At 37.9% G+C, this 25,499-nt stretch overlaps 2 protein-coding genes across 7 annotated transcripts in view; one reads left to right on the top strand and one right to left on the bottom strand.

The window, feature by feature from the left end:
* The window catches only part of ACADL (acyl-CoA dehydrogenase long chain), a 711,748-nt gene that overhangs the window by 255,721 nt on the left and 430,528 nt on the right, over window positions 1-25,499 (top strand). The gene's annotated exons all lie outside the window — the stretch shown is intronic.
* Window positions 1-25,499, bottom strand: part of UNC80 (unc-80 homolog, NALCN channel complex subunit) — a 200,524-nt gene that overhangs the window by 59,612 nt on the left and 115,413 nt on the right. For 5 of the 6 annotated variants that reach the window (XM_066346738.1, XM_066346740.1, XM_066346743.1 and 2 more), the window contains 7 exons: window positions 18,634-18,741; window positions 16,983-17,121; window positions 7,464-7,645; window positions 6,883-7,014; window positions 3,971-4,157; window positions 3,217-3,348; window positions 1,387-1,530 (listed from right to left, as the gene is read on the bottom strand). In XM_066346738.1, the coding sequence (XP_066202835.1) occupies window positions 1,387-1,530; window positions 3,217-3,348; window positions 3,971-4,157; window positions 6,883-7,014; window positions 7,464-7,645; window positions 16,983-17,121; window positions 18,634-18,741 (1,024 nt within the window). The remainder of the gene's footprint in view (window positions 1-1,386; window positions 1,531-3,216; window positions 3,349-3,970; window positions 4,158-6,882; window positions 7,015-7,463; window positions 7,646-16,982; window positions 17,122-18,633; window positions 18,742-25,499) is intronic. The other variant, XM_066346741.1, reaches the window with a different exon arrangement.

Here is a 25,499-nt window from a genome sequence, read left to right as displayed (position 1 = left end):
TACCAATTTTTGCTTCAGAAACTAACCACTCAATTAAAAGTAAGAGCTTTTATAAATAATATTCACATGTGTAAATATGGATATAAGCTTTAGCTTTCATGTGTCTTTATACATGATTTAAAAGGTGTAGGTTTTTCTTAGGCTGAAATTGGTTATAAAACTTTTATAATATTTTTATTCTGATTGTTGAAGTAAGGAAAGTTAATATGCAAAATATAAAAAATACAGAATAAAAAACAAAAAAATAAGACTAGTAATTCTACCAACATAGAAACTATGAACATTTTGAAATATGTTCTTGCACATACATGAGATATAGTGATATATCAATATTTACATGTATTTTTAAATAATATCTAGAAAATATTATTTATTACTCAGTATTTTTTTACTTAGCAATATACTGAACACTTTATGTTAATGTTCTTCTAGAATGTTATTCCTAAAATGTACACAGAAGGATGTTGTATATGGAGCTATCGTTACTAATTGTTTAATTGTCTATTGTTGGCCATTTAAACTTTTTAAGTATTTGTTATTTTAAATAACATTCAATGCACAGTGTCTTATATAAACCTTTATACAGCACTCATTATTGTCTTAGAAAATGGTTAGAAGTCAAAATTTGTGTGAAGAGTTTTTCACATTCTTTAGTTTTTGACATATATCATGAAATTGTTGTTCTAAAATGCTTTTGTTGAATGTTATACTCCCATCAACAAAGTGTGAAGATGTTCTTTTCCCTAAATCTTTATCAATCCTGGGTATTTTTATTTAAAATCATCTTTGTAGTTCTTTTAGCTGACATGTAAGATTTTATTGTTTTAAACAACAATTTGTTTATAGATGTATTAGCCATTTAGCCATTAGATTTTATCTCTACCTTTTGCCCAATTTTCTTTTGTGGTTTTAAAAAATCATTATAGAAAAGTTTAAAAATAACATGAAGAATATTAAACTGTTACAGATCTTAATCATCTTTTCCTCTAGTTTATCATTTCGTGTTGCAATTACTATCTTTAGATAGTAACTCTGGAAAGGTAATTAGTTGGAAAAATGGCATTGGTGGTACGTAGCTAATAGGTAAGTTTTCTGATGTGGCCAAAATCACTGTACGATTTCCAAATATGTGTCATTCTGTTCTCTGGCCATGAACAATGCCCCTGGATCCAACTACTTATGTTAAATGGAGTTTCTTTGTCATAAAGGTGGGGAGGAAGTGGTGGAGAAAATGATACTATTTGTACAGTACACTACAAATCTATAACTATAATACCTGCATAAAACAACTCAACATGTGGCCAGTAGTTAATATATTAAAAAACACCCTACTGTCTACACCAGAAGAATGGCGTAAGTATTTTGGTTTTACTAGTAAAACCGTACCTGCTACTCCATCTTCCCGCACCTCACCATCCTCCATGAGATGGACAATGGGGAGCACTGCTGCACAGATGCATGCTGGGAACACTGCCTGAGGGGGCTGAGGCACATGGTGGTTTGGTGTGTGTTCAGTGGTGTGCTCCTCATCTGAAGCAGAAGACATAACCAAAGTGCTTTTTATCAGTATTATAAACACTTTTCAGTTCTAGGCTTACTTATTTAACACTCTTGGGTATATAGATATTCCAGTACCAGTTGCTAAAAAGACTCTTTTCCCCATTGAATTTTCTTGGTACCCTTCTCAAACATGAAGTCAATATAGGAATGTAATGGTTTACTTCTGGTTGTTCAAATCTATTCCATTGATCTGTTATCCAAACCTTGTGTTAATACCATAGCATCTTGATTATTGCAGCTTTGTGTTGTTTTGAAGTTGGGAAATGTGAGTCTTCCCACTTTGTCCTTCATTTCCAAGATTATTTTGGCTGTTCAAGGATATGGAGCAACTGGAACCTTCGTACATTTTGGTAGGAAGGTAAAATGATATAGCCACTTTGAAAAAGAGTTTGGTAGTTTTTCTCACAGAACTTGCACATAACTGCTCAATGCAGCATAATTAATAATAGCCAAAAAAAGTGCTAACAACCCAAATGTCTACTAGCTGGTAAACTAATAAAATGTGGTATATTCATATAATGGAATCTTATCTGGTATTAAAAGGAAGTTAAGAATTGATACACGTGACAACCTTAAAAACATTATGCTGAATCAGAATCTAATAGCAAAAGGTTACATGTTGTATGATTCTGTTCATGTGAAATGTAGAGAATAGGAAAATCCATGGAAACAGAAAGATTCTTTTTTACCAAGGGTTTGGGGATGCGACAGATAAGAAATGACTGCTAAAGAATATATTTTCTGGGATGATGAAAATATTCTAAAATCAGATAGTGGTGATGATTGTATACCCTGTGAGAATACTAATATATTCACTGCATTATACACTTCAAAAGAGTGAATTTTATGGTATGTGAAATATATCTCAATAAAGCTGCTATAAAGAAACACAGGTGTAGCTTGGGCACTATCTCCATAAGTTGTGTTAATTAGCATTGGTCATTTTTTAAGTTTCCCAGGGTTGTGGAGCCAAGGGTGAGAACCATTGTTTTTTATACAACTTTTTAATATAACTTTATAAATCAGCGATAAAATTTGTATCACTGTGAAGCAAAATTTCTGTGCAACTTCTTGATGACTTTATAAATAAGTGCACTTAAAAGTGTCACATTTCTCCCGGGAAGCAGATTTCGGTGCAGTGGCAGCATGAGCTGTGGTCTTCCTTTGGTGATTTAGTTTTTTCAGAACAGCATCTTAAAGCATCCTACTGGGTCTTGGCCACATGCTGGAATACCCCAAGGAGATTTAAAATATACTGATGTGTGAGTCCCACCCTTAGAGATTCTGATTTGGTCTTGGACGTGGCTTGGGCATTTTTTAAAAAGCTCTCTAGTTGAGTGAAATGTGTAGCCAGGGTTAAACTATAAACTGGTTAGGAAAATGTCTACTGACCCTTCAGCAACATGATTACTTGAAATGTCATTAAAGTAGAGCCAATCTATAGAGGATAATTGTTGGGTAAAATCCACAATAATTTTTTTCAGGCCATTACTCAATCCAATATATATATATATATATATTTTTGAACTTCAAGCCTTGAAACAAATTCTTTAATGAAAGCAGTGTAGTGTAGTGAAGTGAGATAATGTTAATTGAAAAATATTTCAAAACCCATGAGTCACGAGGAATAAATATCACATTTGCAAGAGGACACACCTTCGGCACTAACAGCTGAACGCACCGACCAGACCGACCCGCGGCGGAAGGAGTAGTTCCTGTGGGAAGTGCTGGAGGTACAGGATGGACTGACAGACAGTCGGCGGGAAGCCAGATTGGTGACTTCTTCTACTGGCAAAGAAAATGGGGAATGTGAACTTCGGTTTTATAACAAAACAGGTTATCAACACAACTATAGCTGTACTCATGTCACAAGTGTACACTGCCCTCAGAGCACAAAGCTTAAGCAATTTAGAGTGTAGTTAGGAAAGGGAAAAAAATTACACAAAGAAGACAAAAATTCCTCCCAAAGATTCCACAAAAGCAGGGCAGAGAATCACTGGTTTTAGAATAGTTCCTAAGTTATTTTCTGGTGCCAACCAACAAATTGTTTGCACTTCTGAAGGCTGAAGCTAGTCAATTGACTAACCTCATTTTTAATAATGAAAGATTGATTGCATCCACTTTAACAAAATACTCTAGGTTCAACTGTTCCCTGAATTAAAATCACTGTTTGGTCCATTCTCATATTGGTTCATTCAGGGTAGCTAACATCCTTTTCTTTAAACAGGACAACTTTAATCATTTAGAAAACTAAAACTTTTCTCTTTCTTTGAATAGTGTCCAGAGGTGAGAGAGAGATAGAGGGAGCATATCATCTCATTTCACATAAAATTATCAATTTTATTTTAAAGCAAATTCTTTCCCTTCCATGTGACTCAGCCCCCCAAGAAGTCCCATGTGTAGAGGGCACCTTCTTCTTCTGGCTCTGAGTTGGGTGTGCAGGTGGGCTCGTAGCAAGCCTCCTGGGTGATGGGGATGGCGGTGATGAGGCTGGCTTCTCGACCAAGACGTTTCTTCTCTTCTTCCTGTTGCAAGTTCTTTAAGATGTGCTCTGCCCTTTGATGGGAGCGGGACACAGCCCGGGCAGAAAAGGATTTCTATGGAGACATGAAAGCAAGTTTATTTAATAGCAACTCTTCTATAAGGGTCACAAGCATAAAGAGGGTTCCAATGAATTACACAGATGCGGTACTTTGTCCTCAGGAAATGTTAGTGTATCCATGATCTAATTTCCTGGAGATTTACTTGTTTTTCTACCGAGTTCTCAGGTTGGCACAACTAAGCTATTCTTTTTCACTCAATCAGAAAAATTCTTCAAGAATTTCTGAAAATACCTGACTTGATCTTTAAAATTTTGGGTGATATCAATGATTCCTTCTTTAAACATTAAAAATCAAATAATTTTAACACTCTCTACGGGTTTTTGTTGTTGTTGTAGTTTGATAGAGACAGGGAGAGAGTCAGCGTGAGGGACAGACAGGGACAGACAGACAGGAAGTGAGAGAAATGAAAAGCATCAATTTTTCATTGTGGCTCCTTAGTTGTTCATTGATTGCTTTCTCATTTGTGCCTTGACTGGGGGGGGGGGTCTACAGCAGAGCAACTGACTCCTTGTTCAAGCCAGCGACCTTGGGCTGAAGTCAGCGACCTTGAGCTTCAAGCCAGTGACCATGGGGTCGATGATCCCACGCTCATGCCAAGCAACCTTGTGCTCAAGCTGGTGAGCCTGTGCTCAATCTAGCACTTCAGGGTTTTGAAACTGGCCCTCTGTGTCCCAGTCCGACACTCTATTTACTATGCCACCACCTGGTCAGGTTCTCCAGATTTTTTAAACTGGCTTTACATGAAGGTCATTTATTTCATAAGGTTAATAAAGGAGAGGATCAGAATCATGAAAGGGAGTAGGAAAGAGAGCTATCTCTCATATAAACCAACTACTTATGGGGTTTGTTGCATTTTTTAAAATCTCAAGTGTCTGTCACAGTGTAAATAAATAATATTTATAGATAAACACAGTGACACACTGTAAAATCCTTAACAATATTTATAGAAACAAAGTTACAGATGAAAATTATGAGAGGTGATGGTGTTACAAGATGAATGTAAAATATGATTCAGTTTACCTACAGCAAAGGCCTAACAGGTAAGGACACAATAAAGGAGAAAACATTCGCTCTGCAGAGTGGCCATTCTATTTGTGCCTTCCTCACGATGCTTACATTGAGACAAGTTCCAAGAGCTTTGGGGACAAAGTCAGTGGTTTCAGAACAGGGAAGGGAATGGGTGTTCTCTGCTACCAATATGAAGTAATGTCTATGTATAAGAGTGACTCCACATCTCTTTGTTGCCTGTGGTCATGTAGGGTGGTAGAAATAGACAAGAGGTGCTGGTCAATCTTCTAAAGGGATGCATTCATACACGTCCCCTTTAAGCCAGATCTTAACATAAGACTAATGTTCTTATAATCGTTGGCACAACAGCAGTTTAGGGCATTTGATGGGCCAAGTGGCGATTTATTTTCAGAGTCAGGGTTGAGATAGTTTATTATTATGATAATATAAGAGTTGTAGAATGAAAGAAAAAGAAGTGAATATAGACCAGCAGACTTGGTTTGAAATTCACTGTCAACTTGGAATAAAGAATGTGTTTGGCTCCAATGAATCCATCACCTTTATGGGAGAAGAACAAAAGGTCCTTATGACAGGGCTCCAGCTGATAAAATGACTGCATATATGGGGGAGGAACCAGGTGTGCCTTTCTCTTTGGCATGAAAACCATTAGATATTAAGGTACGATATGCAGAAGAATTAAAATAAAAATGTTTATGGATAGAGTTCAAACAAATCCCCATAGAGAACTACAATGCCTAGAAAATGAATATGAGATCTTCAAACTGCTTAACCTAATTTGACATATTCAACTAACTTATTAAAGAAGTAGAAATAAAATCAGCAAAATGTTTTTTTGCTATTCCAAATGACATTTTAAAAAATACTAGTTCATTTGAATAAAGAAAGCACTTTCTTATTCTATTGTATAAGAGTAAAATGGTAGAACCTTGCTGGGAATATTTTCTTAAATGTATCAAAAATCTTTAATATTTATATACCAATTGCCCTAAGTGCTTGCTATATGACTTTATAATCATGGATTTGTATCATACAAAGAGATATGTTTTGTTTCCTTATTTTTGCTTTATTTTAAAATTTTTCTATATTACTTTTGTAATAAAAGTCTTATTTTGAAAATTAATTTTTTTTTCACAAAGCACATGTACTTGGTTCTTGCCCATAAATAGACTGTTTTAAACTTAACCATTAATAAATTACATTACATACAGCAGTGATCTACTAAGATCTGAGGCCTCAGAGTGATGTTTGTGATGATGATACTAATAATCGATAGAATGAAGAACGGACTCAGGTCAAAACAGGAAACAGGAGCTGCCTACTCAGCACTTTCTCTTACTCATCCAGGATCAACACCATTAGCTTTTAGGTAGCTTAGTATCACAGGTGAAAAATGTCTGTTTTATAAATAAATAGAGGCAAAAGTGTTCTCTTTGGCCAAGAAATCAATGTCTAATAGCTTTACAAGGTAACTGCTGCTTTAATTATAAAACAATACTGTGTTGGCTCGGATGTCTGCAAATGCACTCCAGAGGTTAATTCCTTCTATCCTGTTCACAAGAACAAAATACCTTATTTTCTGGGTTGTTATATTCTTATGACAAAAAGTGAACAATCTAACACATTCGTTGTTTTTCTCTCCTACATGTACATCAGGAAGCCTGGTGGGGGTGGGGGAGTGTCTGTTACTCACAGACTGGTCTTCATTAATGGGGTCCTGGACACTCCCGCTGCACTGAGGGACCCATGGCGGGTCAAACATTGGGACGGACGGCATTCCAAGCACTGGCGAGGGCAGGGTGAAGTTTATACTGGGAGGTGGGATCTGTGAGTTGAGAGCAGAAGAATGAGGTAAGATGGAGAATAAGCTTGAATGAGTCTAAAGTGTAATTATGACAGTCTAATAGTACACAAGATGTTATAGAGCATAGGACAAACCTCTCTGGACCTCGGTTTACTCATTAATAAAATGCAGGGTTTCAACGAAAGAATCCCAAATTTTATTAATCACTCCATATTCCAAGCAACATTTATCTGTATATATATATATATATATATACAGAGACTTGATTTTTCTTTACGTTCTTCTGTGTTTTAATTGTTTAACAATAAGAATTCATTTATATATGAGTTAAGTTTACTTATATAAACAGAGAAACAAAAACGAAACGAAGCTTCTCTTGGGCCATACACTGTCGACTTAAGGTTCACAAATTTCAATAAGCCTTGGGTTGGGCTTGCTAATCTAATTCCCATGTGGGAAGGATCCCTCACCTTAAAAATCTGCTGTGCCCCCTCCTCCATGCGGGGCCAGACCTGGTAGCGGAACCTCCAGAGTGTGTGGAACTTGAGGACAGCGTTCAGCCTCTGCACCGTCTCTGGGTGGTGGAACTCGGACATCAGCATGTCAGACACGGCCTCGGGGACTTTCACCGCACACAGTAGGAACATGGCAGCTAGAGACAGACAGTCAACAATCCGTCAGCTAAGCATCTTTTAATTTTGCTTGGTTCTTGGAGATGGAAAGAAGGAGGAATTGCTCCTATCTCTCAAAAATGACTCCTGAGCTCTTTGAACCAGGCCACCAGCATCGGCGAAAGCAATGGAAACCAAACATCATCCTGTGTGTCACCCACGGTCTTTTGATATCTGGAGTGAGGCAGCGACAACATGACATTTCAATAGAATAACTCATTCTCCGCAAAGTTTCCTTTGGCTCACAGTGAAGAGTGAATGCCAGAGGAAGCAAAGGAAAAAAGGAAATTGCACATTGAAATATCCTTTTTAGGAAATGGCCAGAGTCATTTCATAATAACCCTGGGACAATACATAAACATGACAATTAAAAACTGTCTCAGTTACATCCGTTGTGTTAAAAATAAAATCCACTTTATAGCCTCTATTAGAAACTTCTACCCTCCTGGACATAAAAGAGACTGAGAAGCTGAGATTTCATAAATCATATTACTATTGCTGTTCTTTTTATTTCCAGAAAACACAAATGTCAATAAGAGAAAGGTCAGGTGCCATAAGTTATAAAGCTAGTGAATAATAAGATATATAAATACACTATTGCAAAGATGGAGTCAGTGGCAATTATAAAAACATAATTTAAAATCCCTTTTGTATTTTTCCCCAGAGCCTCAAAATATCATTTAACTTATCTCAACTTTTGTGTTATGAGCTTTCAGAACTTATTTGAGCATTTCTTTTCTGGTTTGGGACCAGAACCTGGCCAGGGTCGGACTGGGTCAGGCTTAAAAACCAGAAGGGATCCAACTTAATCTGGACCGAGTCCAGTGTGAGTCCAGGTGAATACAATTTGTTTTCAGGCTGAACAAATAAGTTAACTGTACCAAAGATAATCTTGAATTACACTGGTCACAGTAGAGAACTTTTAACCGTCCTAGATAAGCTTATCTATTTATGAGGTTATGAGAGTCCAGACAAAAAGTGGTCTCAGCCAGGAAAACATGTTTCCTTATCTGCAGTCATTGGTGACTAAGATGAGACACCCTGGGATGCCCACTCTCAGCATCCCGGGAAGGCTGGTAAATTAGCAAAAGGTATGAATTTTCACCAAAATTAGCTCTCCAGGTTGCTATCTATGGTGCTGCTGGTTGAGAGAGAAAGGTAAAATTTCACATTATCCTTTCCTTTGCAAATTCAAATTTGCAAAAAAAAAATATTGGTTATTCGTCCTTTCTCTTCCAGAGACAGCGACTGCCTTCTTCTTTCTTGATAGTTTTGTTTCATGTCCTGAGAACTTGGCTTGGCAAACATCGGGCTGGAGGCCTCCAAAGCCCGATGGGGGCCAGAGAGAAAGGTGAGTTCCACTCCATCTGAGGCTAAGATTCTACTCTTGTCAACTCTCATGAAAATTATGTAAATCTCTTTCGTTTGGTTGTCGTTGGGAGCAACTCAGGCTCTTGGAAGGTGAGTGTCTTTTGCACCCTCTTTGGGGACCCCTCTTGTGTCCGTGGAGAAGTTCAATACTTCTCAAAAGAAGTATTTCAAAAGAATTAGTTTCTTTTTGGCCTGGCTGAAACGTAACAAGATACATTGCTCACAAAAAGTAGGGGATATTTATAGTCCAGTTTGACATGCTTCTGTTCACCCCCACCAATATGTCACTTGTTACTCAATCATGATAATTGAGTTTGCATCTCATTTGCATAATAAAACAACTTAATTTGACTTGTTTGCTTTTCTGATGTTCTTGTTTAATAAAAGAAATCAATGCTTCTTTTTTTATTGCTTCATATTCATTTTGAAATATCCCCTAATTTTTGTGATCAGTATAGTTGAAAGGATTTTTAAAAAGTTTTCAAGTTGCTCTGTATTCAGAAGTTGATCAAATTGGAAACCTATATTCAGAACCTGATAAAAAAAATAATTAGAAAAAAAATAATTGAGACCTTCTCCCTTAAGCTAAAATGAAACTACGTACCCAGAGGGAAAGAAAAATATTCTGAAGACATTGTGGAAGGGTTTACTACAACGATCTGAAGACATACAGCTCTAAATCTAGAACATAGGGATCACTTTTGATTTTCGTCTTAGTTGAAGATCTCCCTGAGATCTCCTTGAGATCTTCAACTGAAGATAATGTAGTTGCTTGGATGAGTCAGTGTTGATATTAAAGTTGCAATCCAATTATTTGAGGAATTAAAAACAACTGTACCTGTCTAAAATATAGAGTCTTTAAAAGAGCAAAAATGTGGCTTTAGAAAAAATTGAAGGCCTACCTGTTATTCTTATTAATCCCTAAACCTTCCTTATTCACCTAAAGATATTGTAAAAAAAAAATCTGGATTTAGGAAACAAAAGGCCTTCTTGAAGAAATTTAAGTTTTTTCTCGGTGTCTTTGAGATGTTCCTATTCTACCTGGTCTTCTCTAGGAACCTAGAGCCATTCCTGAAATACAAATTCTAGCAGTTTATTCTTGTCAACAAAAAATGGAGGGAGGCTAATGAAAAATTAGGTGAATGAAAAACCTTAAGTCTTTCCTACAAATATTAGTAAAAGCTTTATCTGTCTGAGCAGGTAAACTAAACTTCTTTTATTTAATAGAAACACAATTTAGATCCTGTCCTCTGGGCTGCTATCCTTGTACTTGAGCACAAGCTTAAAAAAATCTTTATCATCTGCAGACAATTATTGTTAACGTCTGATACTTTTGCAAAGGTACTTCTTCTTCACAGAGATTTGTAGAAAGGACTCAGATAAGTCTGATAAGTCCTCTGTATAGGCTTCTGATAACTTTAAGATCATAAAACTTAACTGGGTAAGAATTCCCAGAACTAATGAAAAAAACTAGATTCAAGCAGAATAAGAATTAATAATATGGGATTGAATAAACTGATGAGGATGATTAGATTTTTATAACTTTTTCTTTGAAACATTGCTGGTTTCTTAATACATTATTTTTCCAGATTTTATGAAAACTTCTCTTTTCTCTTAAGCTATATATGACTTACAGTAATTGTTAAAAGTATATCTCTGTAAATAGAATTGAAACATTTCCTTTTTATCTCTACCTGATTCCTCCAGAATTCAGAAACTTATTGAGGATTCTAATTTTCTAGGCAATATAGTAATTTAATAATTTGCAGAAGATCAATAAGAAACTCTTCTCCTTATAATAGGGCACAAATGGAAACATTGGTTATATTACCAAGGTTTTGATTGAAATGTCATATTACCAAATAGTTAAGAATCTAAAATTGACTTTATGAAGTCAATAAAAGCTTCTTGGGAAAAAATGGCCTGGAACCTTGCTTACAGGGTTTCCTATAATCTTACCAGGAGAGTAAGGAAGATCACTTCCTGGTCATCCCAGGAAACTAAGATATCTTTAAGACTTCAAGAAGAGAGGAATTTACCTAAATATAGGGTGGGACAAAAGTAGACTTACAGCTATTTGTATTAAAAATAATACAATGATTAAGAAATAATAATACAAGATTAAATTCTGTTTTGTGTCCTCACAACTGTAAACCTACTTTTGCTGAACTCTGTACATGGTCATTATAGGTGAAGTCTGACGGTGAAGTTTGGGTTTGGCTCTTAATCTGGAGAGGCTTTTAAAAATTCGATCTAAGATTCCTCATAAAAAGTTCTAGCAAAACAGATATAAAAAGAAGCCAGTCAGTATACTTATTGTAGTTATATAAATGATCGAGCCAACTTTAACAAACTAGATTTATTCTGCAAATTTGTCTTACTGTGATGTCTTTGATAGAAATAAGGGTGATTGTTGATGAAAAAAAATTATGTTTCAGTAGAAAATTATAATACAACTTTGTGGGTATCAGATTCTAGTCCTGTTCATTGTCTTTGAGGTTTTATTATATATTTGTATACCAAACTGGATTGTGAATTTTTTAGTTTCCTCAAATATCTGACCACACTTCTTCTAACTAATATTTCCACTCCCCCCCCCTTCTCATTTGCAATCACTAAGAACAAAGACTGTCCTTGAACCTGTTTGAAATGAACCATCACAGGTCCTCCTCACCACCCAGATGGCAGCAAAACTCAAGAACTTGAATGTTGGCTCCACAACCTCCAGTTAAAAAAGAGCTCCTCCAAATTCTTGGAACTGCACACCAGCTGGAGATCTAAAATTAAAGTTGACTGGGAGGTTCCTTCCGGAAGCAGACGCCATCTTGTGGTGAACAACTTTCCCAAAATCACAGACAAGATTTTCATCCTTTTGAATAAATATAAAACCTTTATTTCTTTGGCCCTTCTCCACTTGATTCTTGTCTCCCTTAATGCACTTTAACTCTGGCAACTATTACTGAATCTATTGCTAAGGGCATAGCTGTGTAGCAAAAGTCCCTAAAGTTTCTTGCTAAGTTAGTTTTAAAATTATTTAAAATTAGGTAATGGAATTGCTTAAGATTACTTACTGCCGCCCTGGCCAGTTGGCTCAGTGGTAGAGTGTCGGCCTGGCGTGCAAAAGTCCCGGGTTCGATTCCCGGCCAGGGCACACAGGAGAAGTGCCCATCTGCTTCTCCACCCCTCCCCCTCTCCTTCCTCTCTGTCTCTCTCTTCCCCTCCCACAGCCAAGGCTCCATTGGAGCAAAGATGGCCCGGGCGCTGGGGATGGCTCCTTGGCCTCTGCCCCAGGCGCTAGAGTGGCTCTGGTCGCGGTAGAGCGTCGCCCCGGAGGGGCAGAGCATCGCCCCCTGGTGGGCAGAGCGTCGCCCCCTGGTGGGCGTGCCGGGTGGATCCTGGTCGGGCGCATGTGGGAGTCTGTCTGACTGTCTCTCCCCGTTTCCAGCTTCAGAAAAATACAAAAAAAAAAAAAAAGATTACTTACTGCCTGACCAAAGCGGAGTCTGTGCCATAGTAAATAGTACTTCTGGTATTGTAGCAAATGCAATAAGTGAACAAACAGCTACCTGGCGAGTGCCCTTGCAGGAACATTCTCTGGTTTATTCGATAATCCACTGGTTTGGTTCATGGGGGCCCCGGCTAAGGAATATACTTCAGTCTCTTGGTATTATTCTCCTAATAACTATTTTAGTTGCCCTGGAGTTGTGTGTTCTCTTAGATACAGGTCTCACATGCATGCTCACAGCCATCAGCAGTGTACCAGATGGGCTCATGTGCTTAGAGAAACAGAAACCAATGAACAATGTGATCAACAGCAAACATAGTGCTGCAGGATCTGACAAGATAACCTGAGTTTCACAATAAGACAAGAGCAACTTAACTCAAATAGCGACTGAAAGTGGTGCCAACACCACATTTTTGATCAGTCTCTCATGTATGAGAAGATGACCAAAAGGGGGAAATTGTTAATTTAGTTAAACAAGGAGGCCGTGAAAGTAACGCGACTCTAATGCCACAACAGCCTAGGTCAGCAAACCAAAACCTCAGCCTGGGAATGCCTCAACGGTGTAAATCAGTCCTCTCATTCCAATCACAAACGGCCCATAAGGCTTTACGCCAGTGGTAGTCAACCTGGTCCCTACGGCCCACTAGTGGGCGTTCCAGCTTTCATGGTGGGCGGTAGCGGAGCAACCGAACAGCGCTGTGATTACATACTAACCGACTAACTGTTGACCAGTCAAGATCAAGACAGCGGTCAGACTCTGTTACAGGGCAATTGTATTGGGACAGCACCCGACCTCTTTCGCAACCACCTGGCCTGCATCCGCGAGTGGCCAGGTACTTGACCTCGGGTCCACATCCGCCGCCAGATCCGGCGGGCAGTTTATGATCGCTATTGTCGCCCCAAAACTAGCAGTTCATCGTTTTATTACCCTGTAGACAAAGAACTCCATGGTTCGATGCTTCTTTCTATGCCAGAAACTGCCGCACAATGGAGACACCAAATAACTCATATTTTCATCTCGATTTCCAGATTTTAGGGTAATAGGGTGATATTCTAGAAACCCCCTCCTTGGACTGCAAAACTAGCCGATGTCTCGCTACTTTGCCCCATCGCAACGAAGTGATTCCATTGGCCAACACCCGCTATATAAAATTTTATAAAACGCACAACCACAAATACTCACTAACTTAGCCTCATCTCGATAAACTCTTGCTTAAGCATGATACTTGTAACATCGCAACCACGCAACAGACTTCAAGCGCATAAGTTTTGTTCATGTTACATAAGTGAAGCTAAGTCTTTATGTAATTGAAACTAAAGTCAGTACATAGATTTCTGAGAGCAAGCACGTGCTTACATCTTCAAACAAAATATTGTGAAATATCATGAGCCCATGTCTAAAAACAAACAAACAAACAAACAAACAAAAAAAAAACAAAAAAAACGCACGCAGCTATTTGCCAGAGTATCTGAAGATGGGTTTCATAGAATCTGTTGCAAATAAACAACATCCAATGTGTTTATTAAGCCATAAAACATTATCCAATGAAGCAATGAAGCCAAGTCGATTGCAAGAACATCTTTCTACAAAGCATCCAAATGACAAGGACAAGCCCCTTAAATATTTTCAGGAAATATATAAAAAATTTCAAAATCATTCAATTATCGTTGCATCATTTAAGAAACAACATACAATGAACGAAGATGGATTAATTGCCACTTATCGCATTTCACAAATAATTGCAAAAAGTGGTAAAAGCTATAATATTGGAGAAACTATAATAATACTCTCTATAAAAGAATTTATCTCAACAGTAACGCAGCAGGATATACCTCAAATTTTAAAAACATTACCCCTAAGCGATAGCACAGTAAAGCGACGAATTGATGAAATGGCAGTTAATGTTGAAAATAAACTTATAAGTATTCTCCAAAACTCTTCATTTTCCATGCAATTGGACAAATCTACCATTGCAGATAATGATGCTTTATTGATGGCATATGTACGCAATTTTGATGAAAACAATATATTATGAGAAGAAATGCTATTCGCAATAAATCTCATCACAAATACAAAAGGATCATCTATATTTAATACTGTGAGAACATACTTTACAAAAAATAATATTCCTTTGAATAATATTGTTGCATGCGCTACGGATGGAGCACCAACAATGGTAGGTCGCTATCGTGGATTTGTTGCTTATTTGAAGCAGGAAGTGTCAAATGCTTTATGTATTCATTGTGTGGTGCACAGACAACATCTTGTAGGAAAACATCTAAGTACAAGTCTCCATTCATCATTAACTATAATAATTCGAACTGTAAACAAGATCAAATCCAATGCAAAGAATGATAGAATGTTTTGGCAGCTTTTCCAGGATAATAATGAAGGTTTTATTAAGTTACTTTTGCACACAGAAGTCGGTGGCTGTCAAAGGGTACATCTTTGGCTAGATTTGTAGCATTATATGATAGTGTCATACAATTTTTTGAAAGTAATAATGAGACCAATCTGTGTCAACAGTTAAAAACAGTAAAGAATGATGCCTTTTACTTGGCAGATATTTTCAAGAGATTTAACAATGTCTATTTGCAGCTTCAAGGAGCTAATAAAACTCTTATAGGTTGCCAAAGTATTGTGCTTATTTATTGACAAACTTGAACTATTTTATTATAATCTGTTGAAGATAGAATTTCATCAGTTTTCTCAATTATCATCTATAAAAGATGATATAACTCCAGATGATATTGACAGATTCAGTAGCCACCTCAACGAACTTAAATTGAACATGGAAAAACGATTTGAAGATATTTTAAAATTGAAGGTATATGACTGGATGAAAAATCCTTTTACTGCAAATATTAAAGAGGCTGATACAACTTGCCAAGAAGAACTGTTAGAAATTAGATATGATGAAGAAAGTAAACATAAATTCAACAGCGGTGGATATGAAAACCTATGGCAAAATAAAAAAATGCCAGTCTTATATCCAAATAAGTCAGAAATGGTATTCAGTTTATGATACCTTTCCCTACCTCATATCTCGTGGAATTAGGATTTAGTGCTGTTAATCATATTATGACGAAAGAAAGAAACTGCCTGAATATTTCCAAAAGGGGAGACCTTCGTTTGTTCCTCACAAAAATTGAACCGGATATTCAATATTTAGTTTCCCAGCATCAGCCTCAGGGATCCCACTAATAATTCAATGAAGTAATGTAATTTCTATGTATGCAAAGTATAAATAAAAAGATTTAACTATAGTAAGTTGTTTTATAAAGATTTATTCTGCCAAACAGTGAAAATCCAACATAAAGTACTTGGTAAGTAATTATTATTATATGCTTTAACTTACTGTAACTCTGCTTTATAAATTTTATAAAGTAAAGTTACTTCCCTACTTTATAAATCACCATTACTGTGGAACCAATAGGCGGTTAGAAAATTTTACTACTAACAGAGATACAGAAGTGGGCGGTAGGTATAAAAAGGTTGACTACCCCTGCTTTACGCTATAGCCAATCAATAATTGTCTTAATTGGCTTCTGTCTTTATAACAGTCTCTCCCTGAGCTCCTTTTACAGAACCGCTTGTCCCTTCTGGTTTGGCACTTCCAAGTTTGAATTGATTTTTGCTCAAATAAACTCTTAAAATTAAAAAATCGTCTGTTAGATAGAAATAAAAATGCAAAGTGCTAAATGGTACTGACCTATCTGCATGAAAAAAGAAAAATGTAGTATCTACATACATACTTCCACACATACATCATATGAATGGCCAGTGTACCCTGGAAGGGACCTGAGAAACTTAAAACTTTTAGCTTCTGGGGAGGGGGACAAGGAGTCAAGGGAAAAAGAGTGATACTTTTAGTTTTGTACACTTTTGTATTATTTGAATTTTCATTGTGTGTATTTTGCAATTAAAGTAAGTATATAAAATTAAATAAATATATTCAGAAAGCAGGAAAAACATGAAGAACCCACACTTTGTATCTACCATTTATCAGCGATGTGTCTTTGGATATATCACTTAAATTTTGACAATTTTCTCTGATATTGCAATTTGGATATAGAATATTGCTTGCAGAAGATTTAAGAAAGTAAATGATAGTGTTTCACGGTAAATCTGGGAAATCAAACAAAAAGAAGAATGTTATCTTTTGTGAAATACAGTGCAAATGTAGGTTCTGGAGAAAACCGTTTCCCTGTCGTTTGGTAACAGCCTGGGAGAGACCCACTGCCCCTGTGAACACTGTATAGTGAAATGAAGAGTGCAGGTGGTGGCCAGGCCTCCTCACTATTGGACACAGATCTGTTTGGAGTTCTAGCAATTGCAGTCCGTAAGACCTAGGAGTGAAAATGAGATAAACGCCTCTCTTTCTTGTTTAAACCCTGGGACGCGTGGCAGCTGGACCAGGGGCCGGGCGGTCTTCCCTTACCTGCCGCCCCAGCCATGTGCTCATCCATGCTGAGCAGCAGCTCCCAGGCAGCCGGCTGGATGTCTCCGTACATCTCCTCCGTCAGAATCGGCGCTGCCTTGATTAGCAGAGATAAGGGAGCTGGCGACAGGCTCATCACCTGGGCGAAGAAGAAAACCGTGGCTTAAAATTTTTGAAGGCACAGATTGCTCTATTCCCTTAAACCCAAAGTGCCATTTCTCTCTCGGTTTTCCATAAATGACCTTAAAATATTGTACTTTCCAAAATGGAGCATGTTTATTGGCATGGTGTATAATGAGCTTTATACCTTATCAGTTGGTGTGTAATTAGAAAATAATCATACTAATTTTATGACACTTCGCCATTAAAACTGCTTGGCAAACACTTAAAGAGTAAACTGTAGAACAGGTGTAGCTCCATGAGACTAAAAATCAAGTCTCCAGCCAACATATCTGTGCTAAAAGTCCTGATGGTCTTTCAAAGCATCTTATTGTCCTTCCTGTTAAAAGAGGATTTCCACTGAGAATTATGAGCACCTTCTAAGCTATAAAGGAGTTCTATTCAGATGTGAATTTGGATGGCATTTTGCCTTTGAAATACTATTATACCTGTGGTTATTGTTTCAGATTAGCCTACAAAATCCTATATGATCCATTATTTCAGATAATTTATGCAATCACTGTAGGTTCTAAGCAAGTCTAGATCTTTAATAATCACTTTAAACACTTTACAGAAAATCATAAAAAGTCTTTTTCCCCCTGAAGAAATATATTATGATTTAAAGTTTTGGTTATAATAACAATATACCAAAGTATCAAACATTGAATAAGTAAGGTAAGTGTACTATTTTATTTAATCTATGCACTAATTCTTTGAGATGGGTCTAGTGTTGTAATTCCCATATCCCCATCCTGTAGGGCAGGGGTCGGGAACTTATGGCTTGCGAGTCAGATGTGGCTCTTTTGATGGTGCATCTGGCTCGCAGACAAATCTTTAATAAAAAAATATTGATAATAACATTAAAAATATAAAACATTCTCATGTATTACAATTCATTCATTTCCTACCACTCATGTTCATGGTTGCGGGTGGCTGGAGCCAATCACAGCTGTCCTCCGGGACAACACCAAATTTTTATTGGATAATGCGTAATGTACATGGTTCATTGTATGGCTCTCACGGAATTACATTTTAAAATATGTGGCATTCATGGCTCTCTCAGCCAAAAAGGTTCCCGACTCCTGCTGTAGGGGATTATAACAGAGACTGAAAAAAATTAGGTAACTTGCCCAAGGACTGGTGCCAGAGTGGCAGATGTGGGATTCGAACCTAGACAGAGTTATTCCCAAACCTGTGAGCACCGCCCCCATACCCTGGTGGGAAATTAGCCCCATTGCTGTAGGGAGAGAGAGAGGGGAGAGGCATGGTTTTAGCAGGGCTCCCCAAGCCCCATTTCAGTGGAAACTGGCTGTCTAGTAAGGAGGGATACTTTCCTTGCCCACTTGGTGGTGCCCTTGCTCACCATAGAAAAGGGCCATTACGCTCACACTGTGCCACTTAGCACTGTATGTCCCCAATATTAGCTAACAGGGTATCTGGAGCCCCCTCCCTGTTACACTACTATGAATGTTTCTGATCCAGGTGCCAGTACCTGAAGTCTGATGTATTTCAGCATTCCAGAGTCTTTTTTCCCTTCCAGGTTGGCATCTGAGGCTCTCTTCTTCAGAGAAGGGGTCCTCAGGCACGACTTATCTGAGCACTGGAAAGTACAGGAGGTACGTCATGAGGAGTGTTGTGCTCTCTCCCAAACCAAAGGCGCTGTTTCCTCCAAATTCTCTAAACAAACACCTTCATCTAACGGCAAAGACGACTTCAGGACGTGTGTGCGTGTGTGTATGTGTGTGTGTGTGTGTGTGTGTGTGTGCGCGCGCGCGCGTTTCCACACTTTTTGAAAATTGAAAGCAGTAAATTTTGTTATAAAAAAGGAAGCTTAGAGATATTTAGCAACAGACTCTTCTTTATTGCTGTGGAAACTGGGATCCAGAGAGGTGAAGTCACTTGACCAAGTTGCAGAGTTGGTTGTTAGCAGAATAAAAGAAGGACAAGAACCTCCTGTCTTCCATTTTAGGGTTAAATGTAATCCACCAAGCTGTAAAAACATAAATCTTTAAAAATATTAAGTTAGTTAAAATCCACTCTATCTAGCAGTCCCTTTATACAAGGTTGGATGTTACAAGTTAACCATTTGGTCACACAAGAATGTAAATATTTCAGGGAAGAGAGTTAGAAAGTAAAGAGAAAATACTTATCTAGGAAGGACAAGTTCAGAGTATCTATCTTCCAGGCCTGAGGTGCACAGGTAAACTGGCTTCTTTTAAAAAACATATTTGTCTATAGGAGACAGCAGTTCTTTCAAACTGGTGCCTCAACTAGGGTTCAAGAATAGGTCTGGCTCATCTGCGTAAGCACAGAGGAAACAGCGTCTTCCCTTGACTCCCTAAATGCCAAAGAATAGAGCGAGCAGAGCAGCTGGAGGAACGATGATTCTAACGGTGACAGGTCCTTGTGTATTTTTCCTGAGTCTGGATTCCTCCTCTCTTTGCACTCCAGGCTGTGCAAAGCGACATGCATCCCTCTGCATGGAATCAATGCCCATTTGTTTTTCCGTTGCCGTGTCAATGAAGTGCTTTTTCCTTCATTGCCAAAGGAAAAAACTGAACTCCTTAAGAATTTTGAACAGTGCACCACAGTGTTATAGATGGAGATACTTTGAAAGAAAAGGCAAATCGAGAAGAACATGTGTGTTCCAAGAAAGTCTTTCAAAACTCTGACAAAAAGGCCTAAGACATCACATCTATTATGCGACTGGTATGGAACAAATTTTTAAAATAAAGCTACTTGGAAGTGAATTGGAGATTTTGCTGGGTTTTCTAAAGGTAAAAACTTGGAAGCACACACTTGGGTACACTATCATTTGGGGAGAGAAATCCTAAATTTTTTTGGTGAATGAAAAGCAATATATAACACTAACATCATGCCTATTTTTTATAATTTGAAAACTATTCTAAAATTACATGTGATAATCATTTTCCATATACATATAGGGACATAACTGACTTCCTTTTTAAGAAGTTATTTTAGAAGTGGCAGCTCTCTTTTATTCTATTTATAAAACAATACATGCAAATTGCAGAATATCCGGAGAACATAAAAAAGCTATGAAGAAAATAAAAATGCTTCAAATCCCCAACCCAGCGATGGTCATTCTTTGTTTTCTTTCAGACCTTCTCCCCATTGGACATCTTAATGCAATGGCGAGCACATTATGTCTGTAGCGTACAATTTGAAACAATTCATTTCACTTGGTCTTACAATGACTATTCCCCTGGTCGTCGTGATTATTTTAAAACTCAATTTTTAAAACTTGTACATATTTTACCCTTTTCTCCTTTGGCTGGATATTTTGTCTCTCTCGGTATTACTTATTTTTTAAAAATAAAAACTTCTTGATTAAGTTACAGGAATTTTAACCAGGCAGATACAGAAAAACACTCAAGAAAAAGAAAGCGAACATATGTTTGTCTCTGACACTTTGAGAAATGTCGGGTTCTGTTTAATCCCGTCTACTGGGAACAGAAGGTGGAAGTCAACCTTCTCAGATATCAAATAGATAATATTCTGAAACACTTTCTCTAGGAAACATGGTGTGTTCTGGTGGTCTCCTAATAATTCTGATGCTCTTTTTAGTGGAAAGGGAAGGATGTTGAAAGGGCTTTCACACTAAGATGATGGGCCAGTCACTCTTCCTGACACACTGCTGATTCTTGAAAGGTAAATATCATGGTGGGTTCATGTGTGATGGACACTTGAGTGCACTATATGAAGGTCCTAAAGTCCCTCTACTGGTATGACCCCTAATTCAGACTAACAAGGCCCTTTAACAGTTGCTTTTAGCTTTGGTGACTTGATGTAATACCTGGATAGAAGAGAACTACAAACAGGACTGAGTAGGAGACTGGTTCTACAGGCATCTTTTAGTTATTAGTGGTTCTTGCAAGAATTAAGAATTTCACTGAACTGCAAGGTACACATGGGGGTTGGAGTTACACATCAAGCAGGGACCTGTAAAGACACCCAATACTAATAACCCAAGACCTGGGCCAGAATTTATTACTAAAAGAAGATGCCCTTTATTGTTGAGTCAGTCTACCAGAGGGAGTGTGGTCAATGGGAGGCAGCCACACAGCCCCAAAAACTGTCGTGGAAAGTGAGGCTGTGCTTGCTACAGAGTGGTGTAGAAACTGAACTGCTGTCAATCTCTTCTCTAAATAGATTTAAATATATTCATCATATCTGACTCCTTGTTTCCTTGCCTCATTCTGATCACGGATTTATCACTTGTGATGTTTGGGTCAGAAAGAGAAAAGATGGGCTCTTTAAATCAGGGGTCCCTGAACTTTTTACACAGGCGGCCAGTTCACTGTCCCTCAGACCATTGGAGGCCGGACTATAAAAAAAACTATGAACAAATCCCTATGCAAACCACACATATCTCATTTTAAAGTAAAGAAATAAAATGGGAACAAATACAATATTTAAAATAAAGAACAAGTAAATTTAAATCAACAAACTGACCAGTATTTCAATGAGAACTATGGGCCTGCTTTTGGCTAATGAGATGGTCAATGTGCTCCTCTCAATGACGACCAATAAAAGAGTTGCCCCTTCCGGAAGTGTGGCGGGGGCCGGATAAATGGCCTCAGGGGGCCGCATGCGGCCCGTGGGCCGTAGTTTGGGGACCCCTGCTTTAAATTCCCATTCTAGGGGATTAAGGGACACTGAGTCTGATTCATTTGGTGATGGATGCCAGGGCTGAGAAGTAATGATGCAACCTTAGACTTGGCTGTGTTTCCCACTTGTCCCTGATTCTATGGGATTTTGCTATATCTTTTGAAAAAACTTTCTAATTACTTGACTACATTTCAATAGGTTATTTATTTAGTATTTTTCTGAAGTGAGAAGCAGAGAGGCAGAGAGATAGACTCCCACATGCACCTGACTGAGATCCACCCGGCAAGCCCACCAAGGGGAGATTCTCTGCCCATCTGGGCCATTGCTCCATTGCAACTGGAGCCATTCTAGTGCCTGAGGCAGAGGCCATAGAGCCATCCTCAGTGCCTGGGCCAACTTTGCTCCAATGGAGCCTTGGCTGTGGCAGAGGAGGAGAGAGATAGGGAAAAAGGAGGGGGAGGGTAGGGTGGAGAAGCAGATGGGCATTTCTCCTGTGTGCTCTGACCAGGAATCAAACCTAGGACATTCACATGCCAGGCTGACACTCTACCACTGAGCCAATTGGCCAAGGCTGGTCATTAGATTTCTGTTCCTTACAATATAAGACTACTAACTAGGGAGGTATAATAATTATTTTAAATAAACATTTTTTTTTCTCATTTAGTAATTCAAAAATATTTATTGAGTTAAGTATATGTCAGGAACAGAGTTAACTTCTGGGTATATGCTCAGGAGCAGACATCTATGAAGCTTGCCCTCTCGGAGAGTATATCTTTTAAGAGAGACAGAATACAGCCCTTTTCCCTTCTCCTTTTTGACTGAAAGGAAAAGAAAAAAGTTTTATCCACTCCCTTTTTCATCAGCAAGTACTAATTGAACATTTACTATATTGAGAACGTAGCATTACACAAGGTACAGATGTGTAGAAAAAAAAGAAGTAATTCTTTGGAGAATTATATATATATATATATATATATATATATATATATATATATATATATATATATATATATAGAGAGAGAGAGAGAGAGAGAGAGAGAGAGAGAGAGAGTAATTTATAAAAACCCCTCAAGTTTGGGAATGGACTAAAATAGATGAACAGAATGTACAGTGAGCCGCTGAGCTCTGAACTGCAGATGAGCAGATTGATTGGAGTGAGACGGGTTTGCAAAATGTACCAGCTGCCACACACATACCCTGCCATAAAACCGATCAAAAAGGAAACAGGAACAAAACACCAGTTGCTCATAAGACTTGATTTTATTCAGAACCACTGCTTTTATTCTTGCTTTATTGCCTACTCTGTTTTCACTTTGGCTCTGTAAATGCAGGCATTGTTTGTTTATGTGACAGATTCAGAACATGAAACATCATGAAAGGGGGAAAAAATCAGAGCTTGAACAGGAGGCTGGCATTTTGGAAATAAAATGTTTATTACAGAAGACTTGATACATCTTTCCAGCCTTCCCTCTGTATGACTCAGTGAAAGGAGTGAAGATTAGAGGACACTCACCTGGGCTTTACTTTCTCTTTTCCTTTAGAAATGTCAGAAATGCACAAGGTTGGGAGACCAGGGTCGCACTTGGGCCAGAGGTGGAGGGCACTCACAAAAGACCCCAGAACTATAAAACCCACTCGGTTATTCAATACTTACTGTCCCTCTGCTCTAAGCGAGGCACTCTGTTACATATCACACAGGACACAAAATGTGTAGGACCGCCTCAGTTCTCAAGATGTTTATAATTAAGGCAGTGGAAAAAGAGGGATATCAATAGCCCCATTTTGCAGACAGAGTAATTTTAAAACCTCCCCAGGCTTGCCACTAACCCACAGAATAAAGAACAAAATGACAAGGTCTGGTCTCTGTCTGCTGGTGCAGCCTTGGCATGGGCTGCAGTCCGTGCTCCAGCCATGCTTCTTTGTATTCATTTCTTCTCTGTGGTTGGGAAATTCTGTATCCAATTAACATCCATGCACCCCCAGTCAAAGCTCATCTGTCACTTTATTGGAAGGCTGTCTTATTTCCCCTGACAAGTTCAAAACCCTGTTCTTAAGGTTTCTGAGCACAGTGTATATCTCCTTCATTATGCTTATCACTGTTGCAATTTTACATCAGTTTAAGATGTTTACTTGATTACTGTTTCTCTAATTAGTCTGTGTGCATTGTATGAGAGCAAGGACTACATCTCTTTTACTCATTGTTATACCCAGCACATAGTGTTGATTTGGCACAGTCCATAGGTTTTTAAAAAATTTGTTTAACAGACAGATGGATGGATGAATTAATGAATGATTAGTTGACTGAAGAATTAACAAAGCACAAGTAAATGCCTGTGTCATTTAAAGAAAGAGGAAGGGAAGGAAAATAACATTACTCATCCACCTGCCGTATGCCCTGTGGTTAACAGTAGGAGATCAGAAAAGGTTTCAGGAAGGAGGGGCCATTTGTGTCGGATCTTGAAGAATGTTTGGGTCATATATAAATTTACAGGGGAAGGTGTAGTTGATGCAGATACCGCAGAAAGACAGCTCAGAGTGGGTATGGTGAACATGAACATTCATTTTAGGCTTATAGATTTTTGTAGCTTCCAACATATGTGTTTTTTTACTAAAGCTAAGGGATTTTTTATGAAGTTTTTACCTACATGAAAATAGGTTTTCTTTGAATGTAGTATCATTTATGTTTGAGATATATATGTATATATAGCTGTCTATATATACACATACACACAAACACACCTATGTATTTTTCTTTTTCTGTCATAATTTAGCAGTTCATTCAGTCTGTTGCCCACACTGATCTATTCTCCACCTGCTTTCCTCTTAGAATTTGTATCATTTGAATACCATGTGATGCAATAGAGTCTAGTTTTAAAAAGCTCTAACTTTGATATTTCTTTTTTTTTTTTATTTTTTTTTATTTTTTATTTTTATTCTTTTTTATTTATTCATTTTAGAGAGGAGAGAGAGAGAGAGACAGAGAGAGAGAGAGAGGAGAGAGAGACAGGGGGGAGGAGCTGGAAGCATCAACTCCCACATGTGCCTTGACCAGGCAAGCCCAGGGTTTCGAACCGGCGACCTCAGCATTTCCATGTTGACGCTTTATCCACTGCGCCACCACAGGTCAGGCTAACTTTGATATTTCATATTAAAGTCTGTATGACTATGTTATAGATATAAACTGTGGACAATCCCATCTTTCGGAGCCTGACTTTTTCATCTATAAAATGGGAGAACAATGGTTCTTGCACAAGGTTTGTAAGAAATTAAAAGCACTTTCTTAATGATATATACCTGCCTTATATACTCACACGGACGCTTCAAAAAAAATACTAAAAGGGCATATCCCAGAAGGTGAATTAACACACTTTAAATGAGAAGTATGAGATACATATGTTTTTCTTTAGGATCTCTTGTACTAACCAAAATTTCTTCAATGAACCTGTGTTGCTTTCCCAATAAGTTGTGATTAAAAAGAAATCCCTTTGTGAGAGCTAAAACATTAAGAATTGCTACACAACTCAACGGTGAATTTTTTGTTCTTGCTCATATTGTCTAGTTGTTTGATTTGTATCTTACTGTCACCACCACCACCCCGGCCCCAACCCATAAAACCTGGTTTGCAAAAGATCCTCTGCTCTTATTTATTTTTTATGCCTCCCAGAATATCTAGCCTCAGACTTTGTCAACTGCAGGTGCACAGTGAATGCTCATTGAAGTGAATAG

The sequence above is a fragment of the Saccopteryx leptura genome, chromosome 7, assembly GCF_036850995.1.
Source record: "Saccopteryx leptura isolate mSacLep1 chromosome 7, mSacLep1_pri_phased_curated, whole genome shotgun sequence".
NCBI lineage: Eukaryota > Metazoa > Chordata > Mammalia > Chiroptera > Emballonuridae > Saccopteryx > Saccopteryx leptura.
This window is presented reverse-complemented; position numbering and strand designations above follow the sequence as displayed.